The following is a 23,650-nucleotide window of genomic DNA, read 5'->3' as shown; positions in this document are numbered from 1 at the left end:
CGTGATTTCACTTTAATACGCCGAGTAAGGCTGGAGAGAGGGAGGGAGGGAGGGAAAGAAGGAAGGGAAGGACTGTTGCAGTATACTCAGTTTGCCCTGTTCTGGGTTGAGAAGTTAGTATTCGTGATTGGTGATATTTGATGATGGGAATGTGGGTGTGCAATGCGAGGTAGTGTCTTGGTGAGACGGTCTTGATGAAATGGTCTAGGTGAAATGGTCTTGATGGAATGGTCTTGGTAAAATAGTGTTGGTGAAATGGTCTTAGTGGGATGGGCTTGGTGAAATGATCAAGGTGGAATGATGTGCTTGAAATGGTTTTGTTGGAATAGTCATTTATATACAACCATTAAAATTTAATCTTAGTGTGATAGTCCTGCTGTAATAGTCTTTGTGGAATGGTCTTAATGAGTTAGTGTTCTTGGTATGGTCTTAATAAAACAGTCATGCTGGAACGGTTGCACTAGGTGAGGAGGAGGAGGAGGAAGTGCTGGTCGGGTCATTCACAAGTCAATATTGAATTATTTCTATACTTATCATAACTTGATATATATTGATAACACAATCCTGTTTATGATTTATGTTTTAGTACTTAATTTCACGAAGACCGTTCTTACATTATGCAATAAAAGATGAAAAGATTGTGTGGCGCTTTTTTGGTGCCTCATTCTGATATCTCACTTTCCCAACAGAGGACACAGACTCTTGTGAGACAATGCATGTGCTTTTTCTAGTAATGTTATGAATACATTCATTATTTTATCCTTTCCTTGTGACAGTTTGACGGTGGATTATTTCCATTCTGAAGACACGCCACTCACCGGTCTTCATTTTGTCGTACTCGCTATGTTAATTGAAGTCACTGCATTTCTTGCATGGAAAGAATTTTGAAGTTTCTTTTATAACTAAAGAGGATATACTACGTCGCTCCCACATCGCACGTTTTTAAGGTGCATATGGACAGAGACTCGCACCACGAACCCGGCGACAACTAAAGAATAAAGTCTCTCTCTCTCTCTCTCTCTCTCTCTCTCTCTCTCTCTCTCTCTCTCTCTCTCTATATATATATATATATATATATATATATATATATATATATATATATATATATATATATATATATATATATATATATATATATATATATATATATATATATATATATATATATATATATATATATATATATATATATATATATATATATATATATATATATATATATATATATATATATATATATATATATATATATATATATATATATATATATATATATATATATATATATATATATATATATATATATATATATATATATATATATATATATATATATATATATATGTATATATATATATATATATATATATATATATATATATATATATATATATAGAGAGAGAGAGAGAGAGAGAGAGAGAGAGAGAGAGAGAGAGAGATATATATATATATATATATATATATATATATATATATATAGAGAGAGAGAGAGAGAGAGAGAGAGAGAGAGAGAGAGAGAGAGAGAGAGAGAGAGAGAGAGAGAGAGAGAGAGAGAGAGAGAGAGAGAGAGAGTCTAGCATCCATGAAGCAGGCGTCAACTGAGGCGAACGCAACCTTAGAATAGCCCAAGGCAGGAAGAGGCTGCTCTTGTGAATAATTATTGCAATTACGCGACGGAAACAGGTGGCTCTTGCCTAGCTTAGTGTGCATGAGCAACTCTCAATGTAAATTACAGCGGTGTGCGTGAATGTGTCAGCAGCGATATTCAGCGCGGCTCGAGCGGAAGGTGAGGGAGGGACAAACTTGACATCTGTGAAAGCCAGGTACAGCAGGCCGTGTGGCGCGGCTGCCGTGACACACCCGCTCCTGCCTCTTTGTGGCCGGGGATGATTTAATGATTCAACCAACGTCACTGCGTATTCTTTTACACAAGCACGGCCATAAAGCAAAATAATAATGCCGGAATTTGGAGCATTGGTGTTTTTGGTGATTCGCTTGCACACTATCATAAGGGGAACGCTCTCCACGAATTCGTATCTTTTGTCTCTTCTGCAATATTTTTAGCTTCCAGACAGTTATGAGGCGAAGAGCGCTGTCCTTTCCTCTCTCCTCAGCTTCCATTATTCCCAGAGTAAGAGCTTTGTGTATTCAAGAGGACGAGGAAGGAGCAGGTTTTACCCTTAGCGGAGAGATTCAACTAAGATGGAGAGTAACTTTTTCAACAGCGGCGGCATGTAAAGCCCGGCCATTCCACTCGTAACTCAGGCGCCGCCAACTGCCAGGTTCCTGCCGCGATTCTAGAGGGCGTTGTTGGTCCCTGAGGCGTCCGCTCGTCATCCTCACATACATCTCTCTCTCTCTCTCTCTCTCTCTCTCTCTCTCTCTCTCTCTCTCTCTCTCTCTCTCTCTCACACACACACACACACACACACACACACACACACACACACACACACACACACACACACACACATAGCTTTAGTTATCAAATCAGCCAAATGAAACCATTATTCCCGAAATAAAAAAAAAATCTACAACAAACTAATGAGAGAGAGAGAGAGAGAGAGAGAGAACATTCTTGCATGTCATCTTTACTTATAAACATACTAATAGGTGTGGCGACGTCCCCGTTCCACCAAACTCAAAAGTCACAGTTCACTTCATTAAAAAGACGCATTACGCCACACACTGTAAAGAGAGCTCATTCCACTGCAGGATCGAGCCTCATCCCGCCACTATGAGTCACCACGCACAATAAACACCATCTTTAATCAATTTCAATTATTTGACTATTATTTTTACATCTTTCTCTACTTACTCATCAGTCTGAGACATCTTTACTTGTTTTACAGCCTTCTCCAATTTTTTAACTGGGTAGAAATTGTAAAATCTCTTCTCTTTGATCCGCAGTTTTTTTTTTTTTTTATTGAAACTTATAAAACGTTGGTGTTTAACTTCCGGTGTTGTTGATTGTTTCGCATCGCAGTGATAAAACCGAAAACCTGCCTTCACCCAAGGACCAGTGAGAAACCAGGAGCTCGCAGAACGAACCACTAACCACAACTAAACATTGAAAAATGACTTTTGACACACGGGCTACAGCATGATTAAGCGCAACGGGTGTTAATCAGGTGCTGGAGCAACAGATTACCGCCCAGTACACATTTTTTTTCCTTTGTCGTAGAAAAATACGAGTTTTCATATATATATATATATATATATATATATATATATATATATATATATATATATATATATATATTCAGATGCCTTTTAATTAGGAAGCTTTTAGACGGTGTTTTCGATACGAGTGTAGTGATTATCTGAAGCCTCAACTTTAAAGCAACGTTTGTAGTTTAGTTATTTCGTAGTATTACAATGAAAATCACTTCGTGGAGAGTTTTGTGACCTAATGGAAGACATGCAGGAAGGAAGGTGTAAATCGCAGACACTCGGCCAACTTCCTTGCCAAGAAAGCTAACAACCTTTCTGAGGAAAGGCGACCGCGTTCCCCACCTCTCTCAGGAAACGAGCCTCAGATCCCCAAACCTTGTCCCACATGGACTTTTTTTTCCCCTACCGTGACCCGCCAGCCTGCATTGGCACATTCTTGGTGTGGCCAGGCCTACCGAGGAACGCTTCACCTCTGACCGAAAGTGTTCTTTAGACTTCTTTCATTTCCGTTTACTTTACGAATATGTATTGTGCTATATTTATGTATCTAAATCGCACATTAGCATACACACACACACACACACACACACACACACACACACACACACACACACACACACACACACACACACACACACACACACACACACACACACACACACACACACACACACACACACACACACACACACACACACACACACACACACACACACACACACAAAAGAAAGGATTGGTTTAATGCAACTTGTGTTAAGGCTAAGGAAAAGAGAGATGTGGCTTGGAAAAGATGGAAAAAGAGCAGGAATATACTAAATAAGGAGAATTATAGAGTGGCGAGAAATGAGTATGTGAGGGTAAGGAGGGAGGAAGAAAGAAAATTTGAAAAAGATATTGTAGACAAGAGTAAGGAACATCCAAAATTGTTTTACAGGTTCATAAATGGTAAACTTAAAAAGAGAGAGTCCATTGAAAGATTAAAAGGAGAGCAAGGGATAGTAGATGAGCCTAAGAATATAGCGGAATTGCTAAATAATAGGTTTCAGCAAGTATTTACTGAAGAAACAATGTTTGTAAAGCCTCAGAATGTACAAGGAAATGGATGACATTAAGATACCTAAAAAGGAGTTATATAAAATGTTGGAGGAACTTAAAGATGATAAAGCGATGGGACCAGATGAATTTTCAGGAAAATTATTGAAGGATTGTAGAGAAGAATTGATTGATCCATTATATGATATTATAAGGTGTTCATTAGAAACAGGGGAAGTACCAGTAGAGTGGAAAGTAGCTGAAGTGGTGCCCATTTATAAGGGAGGCAGTAAGGAAGAGCCTCTTAACTATACTAACAAGTGTGGTCGGTAAGATTTGTGAGAGGGTGATAAAGAAATATTGGATACGGTTCCTGGAGGATCATAAGTTATTATCGGATCATCAATTTGGCTTTAGGAAAGGGAGGTCATGTGTAACAAATCTACTGAGCTTTTATTCAAGAGTGGTTGACAAAATACAAGAGAGAGAGAGATGGATGGACTGTGTATATTTGGATTTAAAGAAAGCTTTTGACAAGGTACCTCACATGAGACTGTTATGGAAATTAGAGATTTATGGAGGACTGAAAGGAAAAGTGTTAAAGTGGATGGAAAACTACTTGAGATGGAGGGAGATGAGAACGGTAATAAGGGATGCAAAGTCGGACTGGTTGGTGGTGGAGAGTGGAGTCCCACAAGGCTCAGTGCTGGCACCAATACTTTTCCTTGTATATATTAATGACATGCCAGAAGGAGTAAACAGTTATATTAATTTGTTTGCGGATGATGCGAAGTTGTGTAGGTGTGTGAAGAGTGAAGAAGATTGTGAAATTTTACAGGCAGATCTGGATAAGATTTGGGAGTGGAGCAAGAGGTGGCAAATGGAATTTAATCTGAGCAAAAGTCATGTGATGGAGATGGGAAGAGTGGAAGACGGCCAAGAGGGTCATATAAGATGGGTGAAGAAGTAGTGTTGAAAAAGGTGGAAAAGGAAAAGGATTTGGGAGTGATAATACAAGACCATGGGCAGTTTGAGGCTCATATTGATAAGATGTTTGGAGAAACGTATAATTTGATAAAAAAATATTGGATTAGCCTTCCATTATATGGATAAAGATATGATGAAGAAATTAATTAGTACGGTAATTAGACCAAGATTGGAATATGCTGGAGTGGTTTGGTCCCCTTATAAAAAGAAGCATATAAGGAAGTTGGAGAGATTGCAGAGAATGGCAACAAAAATGGTTCCGGAATTGGCAGAAATGACCTATGAGGAGAGATTAAAAGAAATGAATTTGCTTACCTTGGAACAAAGAAGAAAAAGAGGAGATTTAATACAGGTTTATAAACTGTTGAACGGACTGGATGAAGTGGATAATGAGCAAATGATGTTGAGAGAGGAAAACTTAAATAGAACTACAAGATCGCATAGTAAAAAGATAGCCAAAGGAATATGCTTGAAGGATGTGAAGAAATATAGTTTCCCACAAAGATGTGTGGAGGTGTGGAATGGTTTGAGTGAGGAGGTGGTGTCAGCGAGGAGTGTGCATAGTTTTAAAGGAAAGTTGGATGTGTGTAGATATGGAGACTGGGCCACACGAGTATGATACCCAGGCCCTGTAAAATTACAACTAGGTGAATACACACACACACACACACACACACACACACACACACACACACACACACACACACACACACACACACACACACACACACACAAGGAAACATACCTACTAGAAATGTTTGGTTTCATAATGTTTGCACTGAAAGGAGACTCTGTGCTCTCCGCATTCACGATCGTCACGCCCAGCACAATGGAGGTGGCCCTTCATCTTAATCACGATCACTGCACTCACCCCTGCGGGACTTAGAAGATTAGAATAATGGTGACAGTCTTCAGAATCTACCAGGGATTGATTGGATCCTCACGAGAATGTCACATTGAGAACTGGTAGACCATGGTACTGGTTTGGGATATTAGTAGTATGCTTAGTTTGGTCATGCTAACCACTCTTATATGAGTCAAACGTATAGAAGACATATGTAGTTGACTTCCCCCCTTCACAGCAAGTAATATTGAAGTAAACACAAGTATTGGCATCAGTCATTGCTATGTGTTGCTTGTAAATTGAACGGAACGTATGTGGAGTTTGCTTGGCCACACTCGAGCTGTCACACCACGACATGATCTAACGTGTATACAAGACTACATCAGGTTTTCCCCTCAGCTGTTTTTTATTTATTTATTTTATTTATTTATTTTTATTTATTTTTTTTTTCACTTTGATTTATCTTTGTCAAACAGAGGAATTTTTTTAACAATACACTGTAGAGCATTAGCCATTTGTTGATGTATTTTTGTGTGCAATATCCAGTGCCTTTGCCTAAAAGCTAAAAACCAAGACTATAAGATCGAACACCTGACATCTGAAACCCAGCAAAAGTCTGCGTGTGTGTGTGTGTGTGTGTGTGTGTGTGTGTGTGTGTGTGTGTGTGTGTGTGTGTGTGTGTGTGTGTGTGTGTGTGTGTGCCATTAGTGATTGCAGTGAAAGAAAAAAAAAATGACACTCGTCAGTGATTGGATGAGAGCTACGATAAAAATAGGAAATATATGTTGGTTGGCGACCTGGTGGGAGGGAGGGATTAGAGGGAAAGAAGAGGGAGGGAGAGAAGGATGGTTGATAGAAGGGACCAGGGAGTGAGGGAAAAAAGTGAAGGAAGATGCTTAGTGGGATGGGATGGAGTGCTGGAGGAACAGAATTTAATGCTAATGGGACTTTCGTATTGTGTGGATTCAGACTCATCTAAAACTACGCTCTGTTTCCTACACACGACTGAGTGAAGGAGAGGCGACGTTGATGTGATAATGAGATGAACCAGAAATGTTTATGTGACATCAACATTACCCAGCCCTTTCTCTCTCTCTCTCTCTCTCTCTCTCTCTCTCTCTCTCTCTCTCTCTCTCTCTCTCTCTCTCTCTCTCTCTCTCTCTCTCTCTCTCTCTCTCTCTCTCTCTCTCTCTCTCTCTCTCTCTCTCCAAAAGTAATAGTGACCAGTAATGTTTCCAGTGAGATCGGCTCTGCGCAAAGAAACGAATGACGAGATGATAGGAAGCAAAAGTAACAATTTTCCTAAAATCTTCGGTCGAGGAGTAGCAGAAAGACGTGACGATGAAGTGACGAGTGTTTGTTAGGCGGTGCAAAAAAATAAGACTAGTTTGCGTATTTTTTATTTTACTTTTTGTTTTTATTTATGTTTACAAAATAAATAAAGATCAACATGGAGAGAGAGAGAGAGAGAGAGAGAGAGAGAGAGAGAGAGAGAGAGAGAGAGAGAGAGGAGAGAGAAATCCAATAGGATGAATGGATACTCGTAGGAGTTGATCAATGATGAACTGACATGTAGAGATTGATGAAAACACACACACACACACACACACACACACACACACACACACACACACACACACACACACACACACACACACACACACACAATTTATAGAGAATTTGGTCCTGCGCTCCATCAGTAATGCCTTCCTATCTCAGTACACTTGCCTCGTGGACTGTTAAACACGTCACCCTTATCCCTAAAGCAAAGCTCTCAGTCCACAGTCACTCATGAACTCAGACCAGTCAACATCACCCCCATCCCCTTCCTTATTTTTTAAGATTTTGACATTAACCAATTTGGAAATATGAAAGCCACGTCTACCTCTCACTCCCTAATCAGTTTCCTTGAATTCATTCATTTTTTTTTTTTTTTTTTTTTTTTTTTTACATTACAAGGGCACTGGCCAAGGGAAAACAAAGTGTTGGAAAAAAAAAAATCCCGCTGGTTGCCAGGCCCTGTTAAGAGGAAAGTAGGAGAAAGAGAAAAAACAAAAAAATCTAAAAGGAGGGTCCAGTTAACGTAAGAGGTGTCTTGACACTCCTCTTTTGAAAGAGTTTAAGTCATAGGCAGGTGGAAATACAGACACAGGTAGAGAGTTCCAGAGTTTACCAGTGTAGGGAATGAAGGAGTGAAGATACTGGTTAACTCTTGCATTAGGAAGATGGACAGAATAGGGATGAGAAGAAGTAGAGAGTCTTGTGCAGCGAGGCCGCAGGAGGGGAAGGCATGCAGTTAGCAAGTTCAGAAGAGCAGACAGCATGAAAACAGCGGTAGAAGACAGATAAAGATGCAACATTGCGGCGGTGACTTAAAGAATCAAGACAGTCAGTTAGAGGAGAAGAGTTGATAAGACGAAAAGCTTTAGATTCCACCTTGTTTAGTAAAGCTGTGTGTGGATCCCCCAGACATGAGAGCCATACTCCATACACGGGCGGATAAGGCCCTGTACAGAGCAAGCAGCTGGGAGGGAGAAAAATGGACGAAGACGCCACAGGACACCTAACTTCTTGGAAGCTGATTTAGCAAGAGTAGAGATGTGAAATTTCCAGTTTAGATTTTTAGTGAAGGATAGACCGAGTGTGTTTAATGTAGAGGAGAGGGAAGTTGAGTGTTATTGAAGAAGAGAGGATAGTTGTCTGGAAGGTTATGTCGAGTAGATAGTTGTAGAAATTGAGTTTTGAGGCATTGAACAAAACCAGGTTTTCTCTGCCCCAATCAGAAACAAGTGAAAGATCAGAAGTTAGGCGTCCTATAGCATCTCGCCTTGAGTCATTTAATTGTTGTTGGGTTGGGCGTCTGTTGAACGCTGTTGAATAATGCAAGGTGGTATCATCAGCATAGGAGTGGATAGGGCATTGAGTCAGATTTAGGAGATCATTGATGAATAATAGAAAGAGAGTGGGTGATAGGACAGAACCCTGTGGAACACCACTGTTGATAGTTTTAGGGAAGAACAGTGACCGTCTACTACAGCAGCAATAGAACGATCGGAAAGGAAACTGGAGATGAAGGTACAGAGAGAAGGATAGAATCCGTAGGAGGGTAGTTTAGAAATTAAAGATTTGTGCCAGACTCTATCGAAGGCTTTCGATATGTCAAGGCCGACAGCAAAGGTTTCACCGAAGTCCCTAAAAGAGGATGACCAAGATTCAGTTAGGAAAGTAAGAAGATCACCAGTAGATCTGCCTTTACGGAAACCATACTGGCAATCAGAGAGAAGGTTGTGAGCTGATAGATGCCTCATTATCTTCCTATTAAGGATAGACTCAAAGGCTTTAGAAAGGCAGGAAATCAAAGCTATAGGGCGGTAGTTAGAAGGATTGGAGTGGTCACCTTTTTAGGGACAGGTTGAATGTGAGCAAACTTCCAGCAAGAAGGATAAATAGAAGTAGAGAGACACAGATGAAAGAGTTTGACCAGGCAGTGAGCGAGTTCGGAAGCACAGTTTTGAGAACAACAGGAGGGACTCCATCCGGACCGTAAGCCTTCCGAGAATCAAGGCCAGAGAGGGCCAGGAAAACGTCTTTATAAAGAATTTTAATTTTAGGGATGAAGTAGTCAGAGGGTGGAGGAGTAGGAGGAATATGCCCAGAATCATCCAAAGTTGAGTTGGTAGCAAAGGTTTGAGCGAAGAGTTCAGCTTTAGAAAAGAAGAGACAGCTGTAGAGCCATCTGGATGAAGTAAAGGAGGAAAGACGAAGAAGTAAAGTTGTTAGAGATATTATTGGCTAGATGCCAGAAATCTCGAGAGGAGTTAGAATTGGAAAGACTTTGACATTTTCTATTGATGAAAGAGTTTTTAGTAAGTTGGAGAATAGATTTGGCATGATTACGGGCAGAAATATATAGGGCATGAGTTTCAGCAGTTGGATGGCTACGGAACCGTTTGTGAGCCGCCTCTCTATCATTGACAGCACGAGAACAAGCAGAGTTAAACCAAGGCTTTTTAGCTTTAGGGTTAGAGAAAGTATGAGGAATGTATAGCTCCATGCCAGAGATAATCACCTCTGTTATGCGCTCGGCACAAAGAGAAGGATCTCTGACATGAAAACAATAATCATCCCAAGGGAAATCAGAATAGTACTGCCTTAGTTCCTCCCACTTAGCAGAGTTAAAATGCCAGAAGCACCTCCGCTTAGGCGGGTCCTGAGGCTGCACTGGAGTGATAGAACAGGTAACGGAAATTAGATTGTGGTCGGAGGAGCCCAACGGAGAGGAAAGTTTAACAGAGTAAGCAGAAGGGTTGGAGGTTAGGAAAAGATCAAGAATGTTGGGCGTGTCTCCAAGGCGGTCAGGAATAATCATAAAACAATTGTTTTATGAATGGTATATAGACTTCAGAAAAGACTTTGATCTTGTTGACCACACTGTTGTCACTAACATGGCCATCAGTCCGGATCTCCCTCACAACCTGATAGCGTGGCTTACTGACTTCCTGAATTCCCGGGAGGCATCAGTCCGTCTGTTATCAGGGCTCCTTGTCCACTTTCAAAATGCTAACATGTGGGGTCCTCCAGGGCACCACTGTGCTTCCTCGTACTTATAAATGACGCTCTTACCAACATCACAAATCACTGGAAGTATGTGAACGACTGCACTCCAGTCAGTAATCAAGACCCTGACTACTCAGCACAAAAAACTGCAGGCGTGGACAGAGAATAGAATGACCATCGACTACAGCAAGACAGGTAAAGCATGTTTGTACCTCTTCAGCGTTAGTGTCTCCTCCCTAGCTCTCTGTTGGCCCCAATCACCTCCAAGTGGTCCGGTCGACCAATCTGTTCAGTGTCACGGAAGATGACCAGCTGATTTGGAAGCAGCATGTCATCATCAGTCATGTCAGGTGCCTATAGGTGCAACGCTTCGTAGACTCAGGTCCCTGGAGACGCCGGTAGAGGAGTTGATTGGTGTGTACTATACCTTCATCCTCCCCAACTCTTGTATGCTTCCTCAACGTGATACTCCACGATGTGGAGGCATCCAGTTCACTTCAAATCCATAGATCAACTAGGAATTAATGAATGGATTCATAAACAGTGGAACCACGCACGCTTTGGGAGCCGAGTTGTCTCCAAGTGCACGGATTCGAATCCGTGCACTTGGTTGGACTTCCTTACTTTGGGGTAACAGTTCCCTAATAGGTGAGCTTTCAGATAGGATGTCTCCTTTAGCCCGTAAATTCCGCTGAAAAACCCATATGGTGTAAATAAATAAAAAAAAAAAAAAGTTGCGCAGAGATCAAGAACAGATAGCAATATAATAGAAGTGTGTGTGTGTGTGTGATTCACCTCGTTCGCCTGCTGGTCACCCAGCCAGTCTTCCCCATTACGGAGCGAGCTCAGAGCTCATAGACCGATCTTCGGGTAGGACTGAGGCCACAACACACACTCCACACACCAGGAAAGCGAGGCCACAACCCCTCGAGTTACATCCCGTACCTATTTACTGCTAGGTGAACAGGGGCCACACATTAAGAGGCTTGCCCATTTGCCTCGCCGCTTACCGGGACTCGAATCCGGCCTTCTCGATTGTGAGTCGAGCGTGCTAACCACTACACTACGCGGTGTAATATGAAGTGTGTGTGTGTGTGTGTGTGTGTGTGTGTGTGTGTGTGTGTGTGTGTGTGTGTGTGTGTGTTTCGCTTGCGCGTACGTCACTCATCGGTGATTTGTAAAGCACCTAAGGCGAGGTCAGAATTGTTCCTGACAAAAACAAAATCTTCCTGGAGACTGGCGACCATCGTGAAGCCCTTGGACTGCACTAGGCTAACGAACGCCCGTCGGTCCTCCAAGCCCTTGTCCTTCCGCTCCACCATTAGCACCTGACCGTGAGAAAACACTTATTATAAGACACACGCACAAACAAATGAAAGTCTGTGTGCGATGTTTTGTGTTGTTTGTTGATTTAGAGTTAGATGAGTTTTGCTTAGGCTGAAATAGATGAGAGAAAATGTTGGCAAAAGCCTTTGTACTGAAATCATAAAGGCTGATAGATAGCTGCTGATACATGAATTGCATCACAGCTGAAAGTCCATGAGAGAACATTAGTGCAGGTTACTTTTCTTATTTTCTAGGTCCTCTTAGCAATGTTACAAGCCCATGATTGCAGCAGAACTAAAGAATATGCTACAGAAAATATGTATAATAAGTCTGGTCTACATACCAAAGAAGAACAGAGTTTCTTGTATTTGCCTTAAGATTAACATCGACACTATTCTTCTGAAGATTGAATAAAAACTTTTTTCAATTTGCGTTTAACTCCGTTGTTTCATATTAAAGTGAGAAGGAAGGGATTCTAATGTTTTAGTATTATCTACAGCAAAAGTTTCACAGGAAAGAATTGTTTTATTTTAAATATATAGAAGAGGTTAGTGTCTCTTTTTTTTATCACCTGCAAGTCAGTCTAGGACACGTGATTTTAAATGTGTTGTCAGACATCCCAAGCAAGAAATGTAGTATTCTTCTGCAGTGCCTTATGTTCTGTATCCATAGAGGCTCAGTGTTTCAGCTCCCTCTCCAATAAGCCAGTCTGGTGCTGACAGTGTTAAGTACTGCCGGAAGGAATTGTTCTATTAAACCACTATCCATGGTAGGTCCGTACGTATAGAATTGCTTCTGCGCCGCACTACTGCTACATTCCAAAACCTCTACTTGAAGCCATGGTGCACAAGGATTTTTAAGTGTGATTAAGGGCGTTATTTTATGGATCTAGTGGCAGATTTCTATATTATTAACAGAGAAACATTATTGAGAATATGGCTAATCATCTTTGTGGTTCTTGAAAATAGTCGTGATGAAAGCACTATTTGTGAATACAGACCCTGCTGTCGTGTATTTACTCACGTCCACTGTGATCTCGTTGAACGGGAAAAGATCCACCACGCCCCACTCCACGCCCTCCACGTCCAACACCCACAGGTCCACGTGGGTCCTACCGAGTGCCTGTAGCAGGGTGGCGAGGGGCAGGCACAGCACCTTCACCACACTGCCTGTCTCCCTCGATTGTCCCTGTATCAAGAGACGCCTTTAGTATGGCTTTATTAGCATTATATAAACTTTGACTTAATTTTTATTTTTTTCATTTATTTATTTATTTATTTATTTTATTTATTTTTTTTTTTTTTCTTCTGTTTAGGAGGAAATGAATCTTAATTTTCAGAGACGTTGTGTTACTTTAACTTTCTCCAGTAGCTGGCTGGCCACCGCACTTAGCGCCACGCTCTCCTTGACGTAATCAGGGCTCATCCAAAAGCTTGTCTGTTGATAGAAGGAAACAATAGGTAGATTGATAACTATGCATCGTTTTTTATGTCATTATTAGAGAGAGAGAGAGAGAGAGAGAATTCTAGTGAGGTTTTACGATGATAACTTAGCAAAACAGAAGTCCTGCGATGGCTGACAAGTTATGTTGGGTGTTTAAAGTAAATACAGTAAGCTTTATTGTGGTTGTGGGAATCGTGTACTGTTGTTATTGCCATTTCTGCCTCTACTAATCCCTGTGCTTTCTGTAATGCCTGTTAATGTACTATACTAAATGTTTTAATCATCGCTTTCAACGCCGCCATTCAAATAATCAGCGCTGAGGACGACACGAATAACCTAATTATGATCGCTAGCGGTACCACAATTACTCTCATTATTGTCATCACCGTAATTAATGCTGCTCTTATTACCCTCTGCCTCGGGACTGAATGCTAAACAGGGGCGTCTGTCACCACATGGCCGCGGTGCTTGGGTAGGCTGCCAAGAAGTTCATTATCTATAATATCGCTTTGTACGGTTTTATTTCTTAGCTTTGTGCTGTCATTGTTTATGGGAATGGGGGGGAGGGGTTGCGTGCTTGCTTATAATTGCAGAATTCTGTGTCAGAGTATTAGTGAACCATGGAAATACCATCCGCTAAACAAATTCGATAAAAGCAAACATGAAGAGCAGAATAATTTTTCGAAGATAATTGACAATGAGACAGACAGACAGACGGACAGGAGAAAAATAAAAAAATTCATAAATGGAAAAGAAAACGGAATTATTTTCAAACAGAGATTGACATACAGAAACAAAAAACAGTTACCGAGTGCGGGTAGGGCTTCTCGGAAAGACAGAACTTGGCGGCGTGGGCTTTGCGGTGTTTGTCGAGCAGCTGATGGAACATGTCCGGCCGAGGCTCCACCAGAAGGCCCGTCCACGCCTGGTCTCGCTCCAGCTTCACCGTGGTGGACAGCACGTAGCCATCCAGTGCCCCAGCCTCTACGAAGAACCCGCCCACCTGCAAGATGTTAAAACGCAAACACACACACACACACACACACACGTGCAGTAGTTACTTTACTCTTCAAGAATTTTTGCACAGGAAGCATTAAATATCATACGTAATGCATATTTTCCAAATTCACTACAAAACCAATAATGGAAGCCAAACTTATTAAGATATGTCCATGGTAAAGATGATGATGATGATAATGATGATAATAATGCTAATAATGATATTAATAACAATAATAATAATAATGATGATAGTAATAGTAATGATAATAATAATAATAGTAATAATAATAATAATAATAGTAATAATAATAATAATAATAATAATAATAATAATAATAATAGCACCACCAGCAGTAGCACCATCACCATCACCAGTAAACTAGTACCTTATTCCTAAAATATTTCTCGACATGACGGACGTAGAAATTCCACACTCCGGTATTCCTCCAGAGGTATGAGTTGGTGTCCGGGATGTTGTAGGGCGCGGCTGAAGGCTGCACCATACGGCCGCCAGCACCCTCCTGCACCCATTGGATCAGCCGTCTGTCTCCTGCATCCAGCGGGCCCTCTACCAGCAATTCCACCTCGTCTGCAAGATAAGGAAAAATTTACGTAATCCTATGGTATTGGCAAAAAAAAAAAAATAAATAAAATAAAAATAAAAATAAATAAATGTTAAAATAATAAAAAAAAGGTCCTCAGTCGCTAGTCCCCTTACAGGTTCATACATATATATATATATATATATATATATATATATATATATATATATATATATATATATATATATATATATATATATATATATATATATAGATAGATAGATAGATAGATAGATAGATAGATAGATAGATATTCTATTGTTTTTTTTTCTTTTTATAGAAAAATGTACCACTGAGAAAAAGAAAAGGCCATTGAACACAAAAGAATACACATAGAGGAAAAAAAGACCCACATAGAATATCTACTGAGGAAAAGGTCGCTGAAAAAAACTACGAAAATATTTTAAGAGTTGGAAAATTTTCGGAACCTATCAAAAATATCTCCTTTATGAGTTAAAGAAAAAAGATAATTTCGTGACATTTCCTTTCTTTTTTTTTTCTTATTATCATTGAAACAATAGACAGACTCTAAGGTGTGTAGCATTACTGGTGTGTAGCATTGCTGGTGTGTATCATTACTGGTGTGTAGCATTGCTGGTGTGTATCATTACTGGTGTGTAGCATTGCTGGTGTGTATCATTACTGGTGTGTAGCATTGCTGGTGTGTATCATTACTGGTGTGTAGCATTGCTGGTGTGTAGCATTACTGGTGTGTAGCATTGCTGGTGTGTATCATTACTGGTGTGTAGCATTACTGGTGTGCGGTCATTGATTTTCAGTGGCATTACATTAAGCGATCTAGATGTGAAGCAGCACTGTGACAAGCATTGACAGGCTTTAGTGAACCAAAGACCGAGACATTCAAAGGAGAATATTCCTTCCCCTCACTGGACAAGGCGCCACATGACCTTGCTGTTACGACGTCATTACTAGAACAATACTTGATACACTTTCGCTGTATGATAGAAATATTATTACTGAACGGGATATGTTCACTACAGACTCCTTAGCATTGCCACTGAAAAAGTACTTTTAAACCACACACACACACACACACACACACACACACACACACACACACACACACACACACTGGCTGTCTCGTCAGAGACTGCAGCAGATCAAACAGTGAACACACACACACACACACACACACACACACACACACACACACACACACACACACACCGCGTAGTGTAGTGGTTAGCACGCTCGACTCACAATCGAGAGGGCCGGGTTCGAGTCCCGGAAAGCGGCGAGGCAAATGGGCAAGCCTCTTAATGTGTGGCCCCTGTTCACCTAGTAGTAAATAGGTACGGGATGTAACTCGAGGGGTTGTGGCCTCGCTTTCCCGGTGTGTGGAGTGTGTTGTGGTTTCAGTCCTACCCGAAGCTCTGAGCTCGGCTCCGTAATGGGGAAGACTGGCTGGGTGACCAGCAGGCGACCGAGGTGAATCACACACACATACACACACACCACGGTGACCAACAGGCAACCGTGATGAATTACACACACACACACACACACACACACACACACACACACACACACTGCATAGTGTAGTGGCAGCACGCTCAGCCCACAACGGAGAAGTTCAAGTCCCCAACCCGGCGAGACAAATGGGCGAGCCTCTATGTACCCCCTGTTCACCCTGCAGTAAGTATAGGTACAGATGTAACCCGAGGAGTGGTGACCTCGCTATCCTGGTGTGTTATGTGTGAGTCCTACCCGAAGATCGTTGAGTATGAGCTCTGAGCTCTTTCTGAATAGGAAAGTACTGACTGGGTTACCAACAGATGACACACGCTGAGAATTAATTGTCTATTCATATATTTACAGAATTGAAAAAAAAAAACGTAGTATGGGATTTCTAATTTAGAGATAGTTCATTACAATAATTCCAATAGATTTATGCCTAGACTATCATTATTGTTTCATTTGCTGTTAGGTCGTGGTTCGATTATTTTCTCTTTACAAAGAAAGTTATTGTATATAGTGCTGTCTGTTGCCACGAGCCCCTTTCCATCTCCTTCACATTGAAGATCCATCACAAAACACCGTGCATTAAGTTTCGGATTATCCCCAAGAATCACGCTCTAGCGATATTTAGTTGCAGACGTTACCATGCCTCACACATCGGAAAAGACGGCTAAGTAAACAAGAGTAGGCTTTCTAACTACGTATCTTCACAAGATTCCATAACATTTTTCTTCTTGTTCCCTAACAAGCGTGCCCAACTTCCTCCACCCCCTCCCCCATCAGTAGAGCCAGTCAGGCCTAACTCACCACGATAAGGCTGTGGAAGGGAAACACACATCGCTGGGTCGCTGCCGCTGTTCAGAAGTACAGGCTGGCCGATGCGAGGCCAAACTACTTGCTTCACGAGGACCAGCGTCATGCCCGCCAGCCACAGCGTCACCAGCCTCCAGTGGTCACGTTCCAACATGCAGCGTCGTATCATGCTGGACTGGAAGAAATTTTGTTTCATCCACAAGAAAATACGAATAGGAACGGTCATTCCTTATCACTCCTTCTTCAGTACTTATGAAGTTTTGAGAGGGAATACTCAACGATGATGATTATGATAATGGTGAAGGTGGCGATTATAAAAACAAAGGAAAATACAATAATGATGGTAGTACTGATGAAAAATTATGATGATAATGATGATGATGATAATGACAATAACAATGATAATGATAATAATAATAATAATAATAATAATAATATAAGATTAATGATAAAAATCTCTCTCTCTCTCTCTCTCTCTCTCTCTCTCTCTCTCTCTCTCTCTCTCTCTCTCTCTCTCTCTCTCTCTCTCTCTCTCTCTCTCTCTCTCTCTCTCTCCACACACACACACACACACACACACACACACACACACACACACACACACACACACACATTTTAATCGACCTTAGCATCTTGACTATAGTAACACCAATTAGCGACATATTATTAGACTATGATTACATTAAAACGAGAGGCGTAAATAAACCAGGAGAGTGGAGAAACCCTAACAGCTCTCCGTGGGCCGCCCTGTGCGCCAGCTGGTGGAGGCAACGAGCCGTGGGATTCCGTTGACAAAGGTAACTCAGCTTATCAGAGTAGTACAGTGTCCACTCAACGTTCAAAGTCAGTTGCCCGACCCTGTACCCCAACTCTCTCTCTCTCTCTCTCTCTCTCTCTCTCTCTCTCTCTCTCTCTCTCTCTCTCTCTCTCTCTCTCTCTCTCTCTCTCTCTCTCTCTCTCTCTCTTCTCTGATTCCTTTTGCCATTCTTATTTTTTTTTTTATTTATTTATTTATTTTTTTTTTTTTATTTATTTATTTTATTTATTTATTTATTTTTTTTTTGCTGTTTTCCTTGTCATATTCATCTCTCTCCTCTTCCTGTTGTTTTCGTTTGGTTTCATATGTAATGACTTTTTCTTATTTTGTTCTGGTCTTCTTTGTTTCTCCTATTCAACTTTTCTTTTTTTTTATCTCGTTTCACCAATCTTATCAGCTCTTTTTTTTCTCTCTCCTTCTCTCCGTCCTCCTCCTTTTCCTACTTTCTTCCTTATGTTTTTGTTTTTTTTTCCATATCTCTCTCTCTCTCTCTCTCTCTCTCTCTCTCTCTCTCTCTCTCTCTCTCTCTCTCTCTCTTTCCGTCCTCTAGTTCCTCCTTCCTCTTTTTGTAAGTTTATCTTTCCCCAGTCGTCCTTTCTCCCGCTCTTCCTTAGTTCTGAATTTGAACTAGACCGATTCTTAGACCCACATATCTATCTACCTACAAACACACACATTACACACACACACACACACACACACACCGCGTAGTGTAGTGGTTAGCACGCTCGACTCACAATCGAGCTCGCTCCGTAATGGGGAAGACTGGCTTTCCCGGTGTGTGACCAGTCCTACCGAAGATCGGTGTGACCATGAGGCGGCCGAGGTGAATTACACACACACACACACACACACACACACACAGGACGCCCTGACCTGCCTGAGTCTGCCGAGGCTGGCCACAAGACACCAGGAAGCCTTGGAAAAATTTGGGAAGGACTGCTGCGTCATCCACGTCTCCGCCACCTGCTACCACCCGACGTGCCTCCCCCTGCTCGCGCCACCCGACACCATAATCGCGTGGCGCCTTTGAGAGCACCGCGCACGGATCGGTACCGACTCAGCGCGGTGCCCACTATTGTGCGAGCTTTAAATAAATAAGTGAATTTCTAGGTTAAGTTTTTCCATAGTTAGGTTAAGCATTTTTAGTTCATTGTGGTAATGTCCCACCCCCTGTACATTTTCAGTGTATTTTTTTACATTGCCTAATTAATAAACCGTTTATTATTATTATTATTATTATTACACACACACACACACCGCGTAGTGTAGTGGTTAGCAAGCTCGACTCACACTCGAGAGGGTCCGGGTTCGAGTCCCGGAGGCGGCAAGGCAAATGGGCAAGCCTCTTAATGTGTAGCCCCTGTTCACCTAGCAGTAAATAGGTACGAGATGTAACTCGAGGGGTTGTGACCTCGCTTTCCCGGTGTGTGGAGTGTGTTGTGGTCTCAATCCTACCCGAAGATCAGTCTATGAGCTCTGAGCTCGCTCCGTAATGGGAAAGACTGCCTGGGTGACCAGCAGGCGACCGAGGTGAATTACACACACACACACACACACACACACACACACACACACACACACACACACACACTTCTTACCGTTGAGTGTAGTGGTTAGCACACTTGGCTCACAACCGAGAAGGCCCGGGTTCCAATCACGGGAATAACGAGGCAAATAGGCGAGCCTTAATGTGTAGTTTTGTTCACTTAGCAGCACGTAGGCACGGGATGTAATTCGAGGGGTTGTGGCCTCGCTCTCCCGGTGTGTGGAGTGTGGTGTGGTCTCAGTCCTATCCGAAAATCTGTCTGTGAGCTCGGAGCTCGCTTTGTAATAGAGAAGGCTGGCTGGGCAACCAGCAGACGACCGTGGATACAATATAGTCACTGAATATACACGCGCGCGTTCGAACATGATACATTTTAGGTCCGTTTTTCCTCAAAGGGTCAACTAAGTCCAGGCATTTACCGCTTCCTCTCTAACTCAGGTACCACGTCATATATATATATATATATATATATATATATATATATATATATATATATATATATATATATATATATATATATATATATATATATATATATATATATATATATATATATATATATATATATATATATATATATATATATTCATTTTATCCTTCTCTGCAGCTGTAGAATATTGTCCCTTAGTAATTCTCAGGCAAATCTGTCACCGAGAAGTGAAACGCATATCCGATACTTAAACTTAGGAATACAGAGACGTTGGTTATATTTTTGTGCTAGTCTCTCTCTCTCTCTCTCTCTCTCTCTCTCTCTCTCTCTCTCTCTCTCTCTCTCTCTCTCTCTCTCTCTCTCTCTCTCTCTCTCTCTCTCTCTCTCTCTCTCTCTCTCTCTCTCTCTCTCTCTCTCTCTCTCTCTCTCTCTCTCTCTCTCTCTCTCTCTCGAGAATGTAACTAACACATAATAAAAGGAAACAAAGGGAGAAGTTGAAGAAAACAGAAATAACTCGGTAGGTAATACATGAGAAAGTCAAAGAAAGGAGGAAGGATTTGGAAAGCGCATACAATGAAGGAAAGAAGGGAGCTGAGAGGAGAGAAAGTTGGTACGAAATGAAAAGGAAAATGAGATGTAAAATAAGGTTCGTTAGATGAAGATGAAAAGGAGAGAGAAAATAATAAGCAGAAGGATGAGGAAGAGCGAGGAGAGGAAAGTTAGGAGAAAATAGAAAAGGAACGAGAGGAGGAGGAGGAGGAGGAGGAAAAAATACAAGGAAAAAGGGCTTGTAATTATATTCTCTCTCTCTCTCTCTCTCTCTCTCTCTCTCTCTCTCTCTCTCTCTCTCTCTCTCTCTCTCTCTCTCTCTCTCTCTCTCTCTCGTTTATTTATTCATTTAGTTGTGTGTGTGTGTGTGTGTGTGTGTGTGTGTGTGTGTGTGTGTGTGTTTTCACTGTTTCACTGTTGTGTGTGTGTGTGTGTGTGTGTGTGTGTTAGCTGACTTCACACTATGAGAAGAACAATTAGAAATAAACCGAACTGCCTTTGTCCGGAAGCGCTATCGAACGCAATGCTTACTGACTGGAGAAGTGATAAAAGAAAGATCGAAAAAGGAATCACAACAGGCAAATATACATGATGATCCCCCTGCTCGCGCCACCCGACACCAGAATCGCGTGGCGCCCTTAAGAGCACCGCGCACTGATCGGTACCGACTTAGCGCGGTGCCCACTATTGTGTGAGCCTTAAATAAATAAGTAACTTAATAAGTGAATTCTAGGTTTAGTTAGATCCATAGTTAGGTTAAGCATTTCAGTTAATTGTTTTAATGTCCCCCCCTGTACATTTTCAGTGTAATTTTTTTACATTGCCAAATTAATAAACCGTATATTATTATTATTATTATTATTGATGTCCATTACAATCCAAAGTCACTCAACAACGCGTCGTGGGTAGACTAATGGTCAGAGAGCTGCGGTGTTGAGTTGGTAAGGATGTGCCGTGAGGTGAGTCGCTTAGGTTTAGGATTAGTGCCGTTCAATTAAAGTAAAGAATATACAGTAATAAATGAAATAATGGAAATTTATCGCCTGGCAGTAGAATCTCTTTCCCATTAATATGTACGGATATTATGAGGTGGGAAACTATACTTGAAACGATCGCAAGTACGTATGATTACTACGTGTGCTTTGTTTCCATTAGATGCACTGTTTAGCGCAGTGGTTCTTAACCTGTGGTATGTGTACCCCAAAAAGGGTACGAAACTAGACCTGGGGGTACAACACATGATAGCCAGTGCAATGTTACTGCAGTACCTTTTACTATAAAGTACTGTACCTTTGTTCAGAAATTGAAAAATCTAATAATTTCTAAGCAAGGTTTGTTTCACTACTCCTTTTCATATGCTTGTATTGTATTTATATTGGATGGGGGATACGAAAACATTTTTTGAGATATCAAGAGCTACGGGCACTGGAAAAGATTAAGAACCACTGGTTTAGGGAAATGTTTAACACTGCGTATATTCTTTTTTCTTGCGTCTTCGTCTCACAGTGCTCGGTTTCCCTGTTTGGAGTCTGTACTGAGTCACCGCACCTATTCAGCCTTCCTCCCTTTCAGGCGGGGCAGTAAATGGATATCTCGGGTAACGCCGGAGAGGTTCACCAAGGTATACGTTTCTGTGACCTACGACAAATCCGCTAGCTGACGGGACACCCAATGCACACCTCAAGAGTTTACATGCAACTTTTTACCTGAGCTCTCTCTCTCTCTCTCTCTCTCTCTCTCTCTCTCTCTCTCTCTCTCTCTCTCTCTCTCTCTCTCTCTCTCTCTCTCTCTCTCTCTCTCTCTCTCTCTCTCTCTCACGTATTATCGAGGAGTCTAGAGCTGCGCAGTGCACACGATGTTGTCTGCAAGCTGCGAGTATCATCACTGTGACTTGCATTACAACACACCTTCCTTGGCATACGCCGCCAGCACAACTTTGCCACGTTGTATTGCCTGAAGCCAAGGTTCAAACCGAAAAAAAAAACAGGCCCTCTTGAATGCTGGTTTCCTAAAAGAAAAGTAAAGAGTTAGCCAAAATTAAGGGCCAAATGTCTTGATACCTTCCTCTTAAAAAGAAGGCAAGTGGTAGGGAGACGGAAATACAGAAGCAGGCAAGGAGTTCCAGAGTTTACCAGAGAAAGATGTGAATGGTTGAGAGAGTACTGGTTAACTCTTGCTTTAGAGAATTGGACAGAGTAGGGATGAGAGGAAGAAGAAATCCTTGTGCAGTGAGGCCGCAGGAGGAGTGAGGCATAGGATGTTCAATGTGGAAGAGGGAGACAGTTTGAGTGGCATTGAAAAAGAGGAGATAATTGTCTGGAAGGTTGTGTCGAGTTGATAGATGGAGAAATTGAGTTTTAGAGGCATTGAAAACTACTAGATTTTCTCTGCCCCAATCGGAAATCTTGGAAAGATAGGAAGTCAGGCGTTCTGTGGCGTCCCTGCGTGATCTGTTGACTCTCTGAAAGGACGTGGGAAAGACATAGGGTAGTATCAATGGAGTGGAATGGGCAAGAAGTTTAGTTTTAAGATCATTAATGAATAATGGAAAGAGTGGATGACAGGACAGAACCCTAAGGAACAACTATTAATAGATTTAGGAGAACAGTGGCCGTGTACCACAGCAGCAATAGAATGGTCGGGAAGGAAACTTGAGATAAAGTTGCAGAGATAAGGATCAAGACTCAGTAAGGAAAGCCAGAAGATCACCGGAAGAGCGAGCGACCTTGACGGAAACCATACAGGCGATCAGATAGAAGATTGTGAAGTGACAGATGTTTAAGAATATTCCTATTCAGGATATATTCAAAAACTTTAGTCAAGTCATAGGACGGTATGGCTTAGTCGAGTTCAGGTATCTCATGGGCCGTCGGGCGGCTGCGAGGCCTTCGGTCCCCAGCTGGGAGAAGTCTGACCTGACCGTGGGTAGCCACTGGGGATTTATTTATTTATTTATTTGCTTGTTCATTTATTTATTTTATCGTTTCTTTATTTGCTTATCTAATCCTCTTCAATTTATGAAGTTTCATCGCTCCTCATTATAAAA

General features: G+C 41.5%; 1 protein-coding gene across 3 annotated transcripts; it reads right to left on the bottom strand.

Annotated features, from left to right (window-relative positions):
• Positions 1-11,694: 11,694 nt before the first annotated feature.
• LOC123515903 lies at positions 11,695-22,480 on the bottom strand. 3 transcript variants are annotated; one of them, XM_045274795.1, is made up of 7 exons: positions 22,423-22,480; positions 17,254-17,434; positions 14,752-14,954; positions 14,172-14,366; positions 13,274-13,357; positions 12,944-13,108; positions 11,695-11,922 (listed from the first exon to the last, which is right to left on the bottom strand). In XM_045274795.1, the coding sequence occupies exons 2-7, from the start codon at positions 17,426-17,428 to the stop codon at positions 11,755-11,757; spliced, it is 990 nt and encodes a 329-aa protein (XP_045130730.1). In that variant the 5' UTR covers positions 17,429-17,434; positions 22,423-22,480; the 3' UTR covers positions 11,695-11,754. The 3 variants fall into 3 exon arrangements, with proteins under 3 accessions (XP_045130730.1, XP_045130729.1, XP_045130731.1); XM_045274794.1 differs by lacking the exon at positions 22,423-22,480 and adding an exon at positions 19,678-19,918; XM_045274796.1 differs by lacking the exon at positions 22,423-22,480 and adding an exon at positions 19,678-19,918 and having other exon boundaries at positions 11,780-12,651.
• Positions 22,481-23,650: the final 1,170 nt, after the last annotated feature.

Source organism: Portunus trituberculatus, chromosome 40, assembly GCF_017591435.1.
Source record: "Portunus trituberculatus isolate SZX2019 chromosome 40, ASM1759143v1, whole genome shotgun sequence".
Lineage (NCBI taxonomy): Eukaryota > Metazoa > Arthropoda > Malacostraca > Decapoda > Portunidae > Portunus > Portunus trituberculatus.
The sequence above is the reverse complement of the archived record's forward strand: the minus strand, read 5'-3'. Positions and strand labels throughout refer to the sequence as shown.

Excerpts from the sequence above, each read along its gene's own strand:
- LOC123515903 (XM_045274795.1), bottom strand. The coding sequence starts at position 17,428 with ATGATACGACGCTGCATGTTGGAACGTGACCACTGGAGGCTGGTGACG. Across the intron at positions 14,955-17,253 it reads CCTTCCACAGCCTTATCGTG|ACGAGGTGGAATTGCTGGTA; the intron begins GTGAGTTAGGCC and ends CTTATCTTGCAG. Across the intron at positions 13,358-14,171 it reads AGAAGCCCTACCCGCACTCG|ACAAGCTTTTGGATGAGCCC; the intron begins GTAACTGTTTTT and ends TTCTATCAACAG.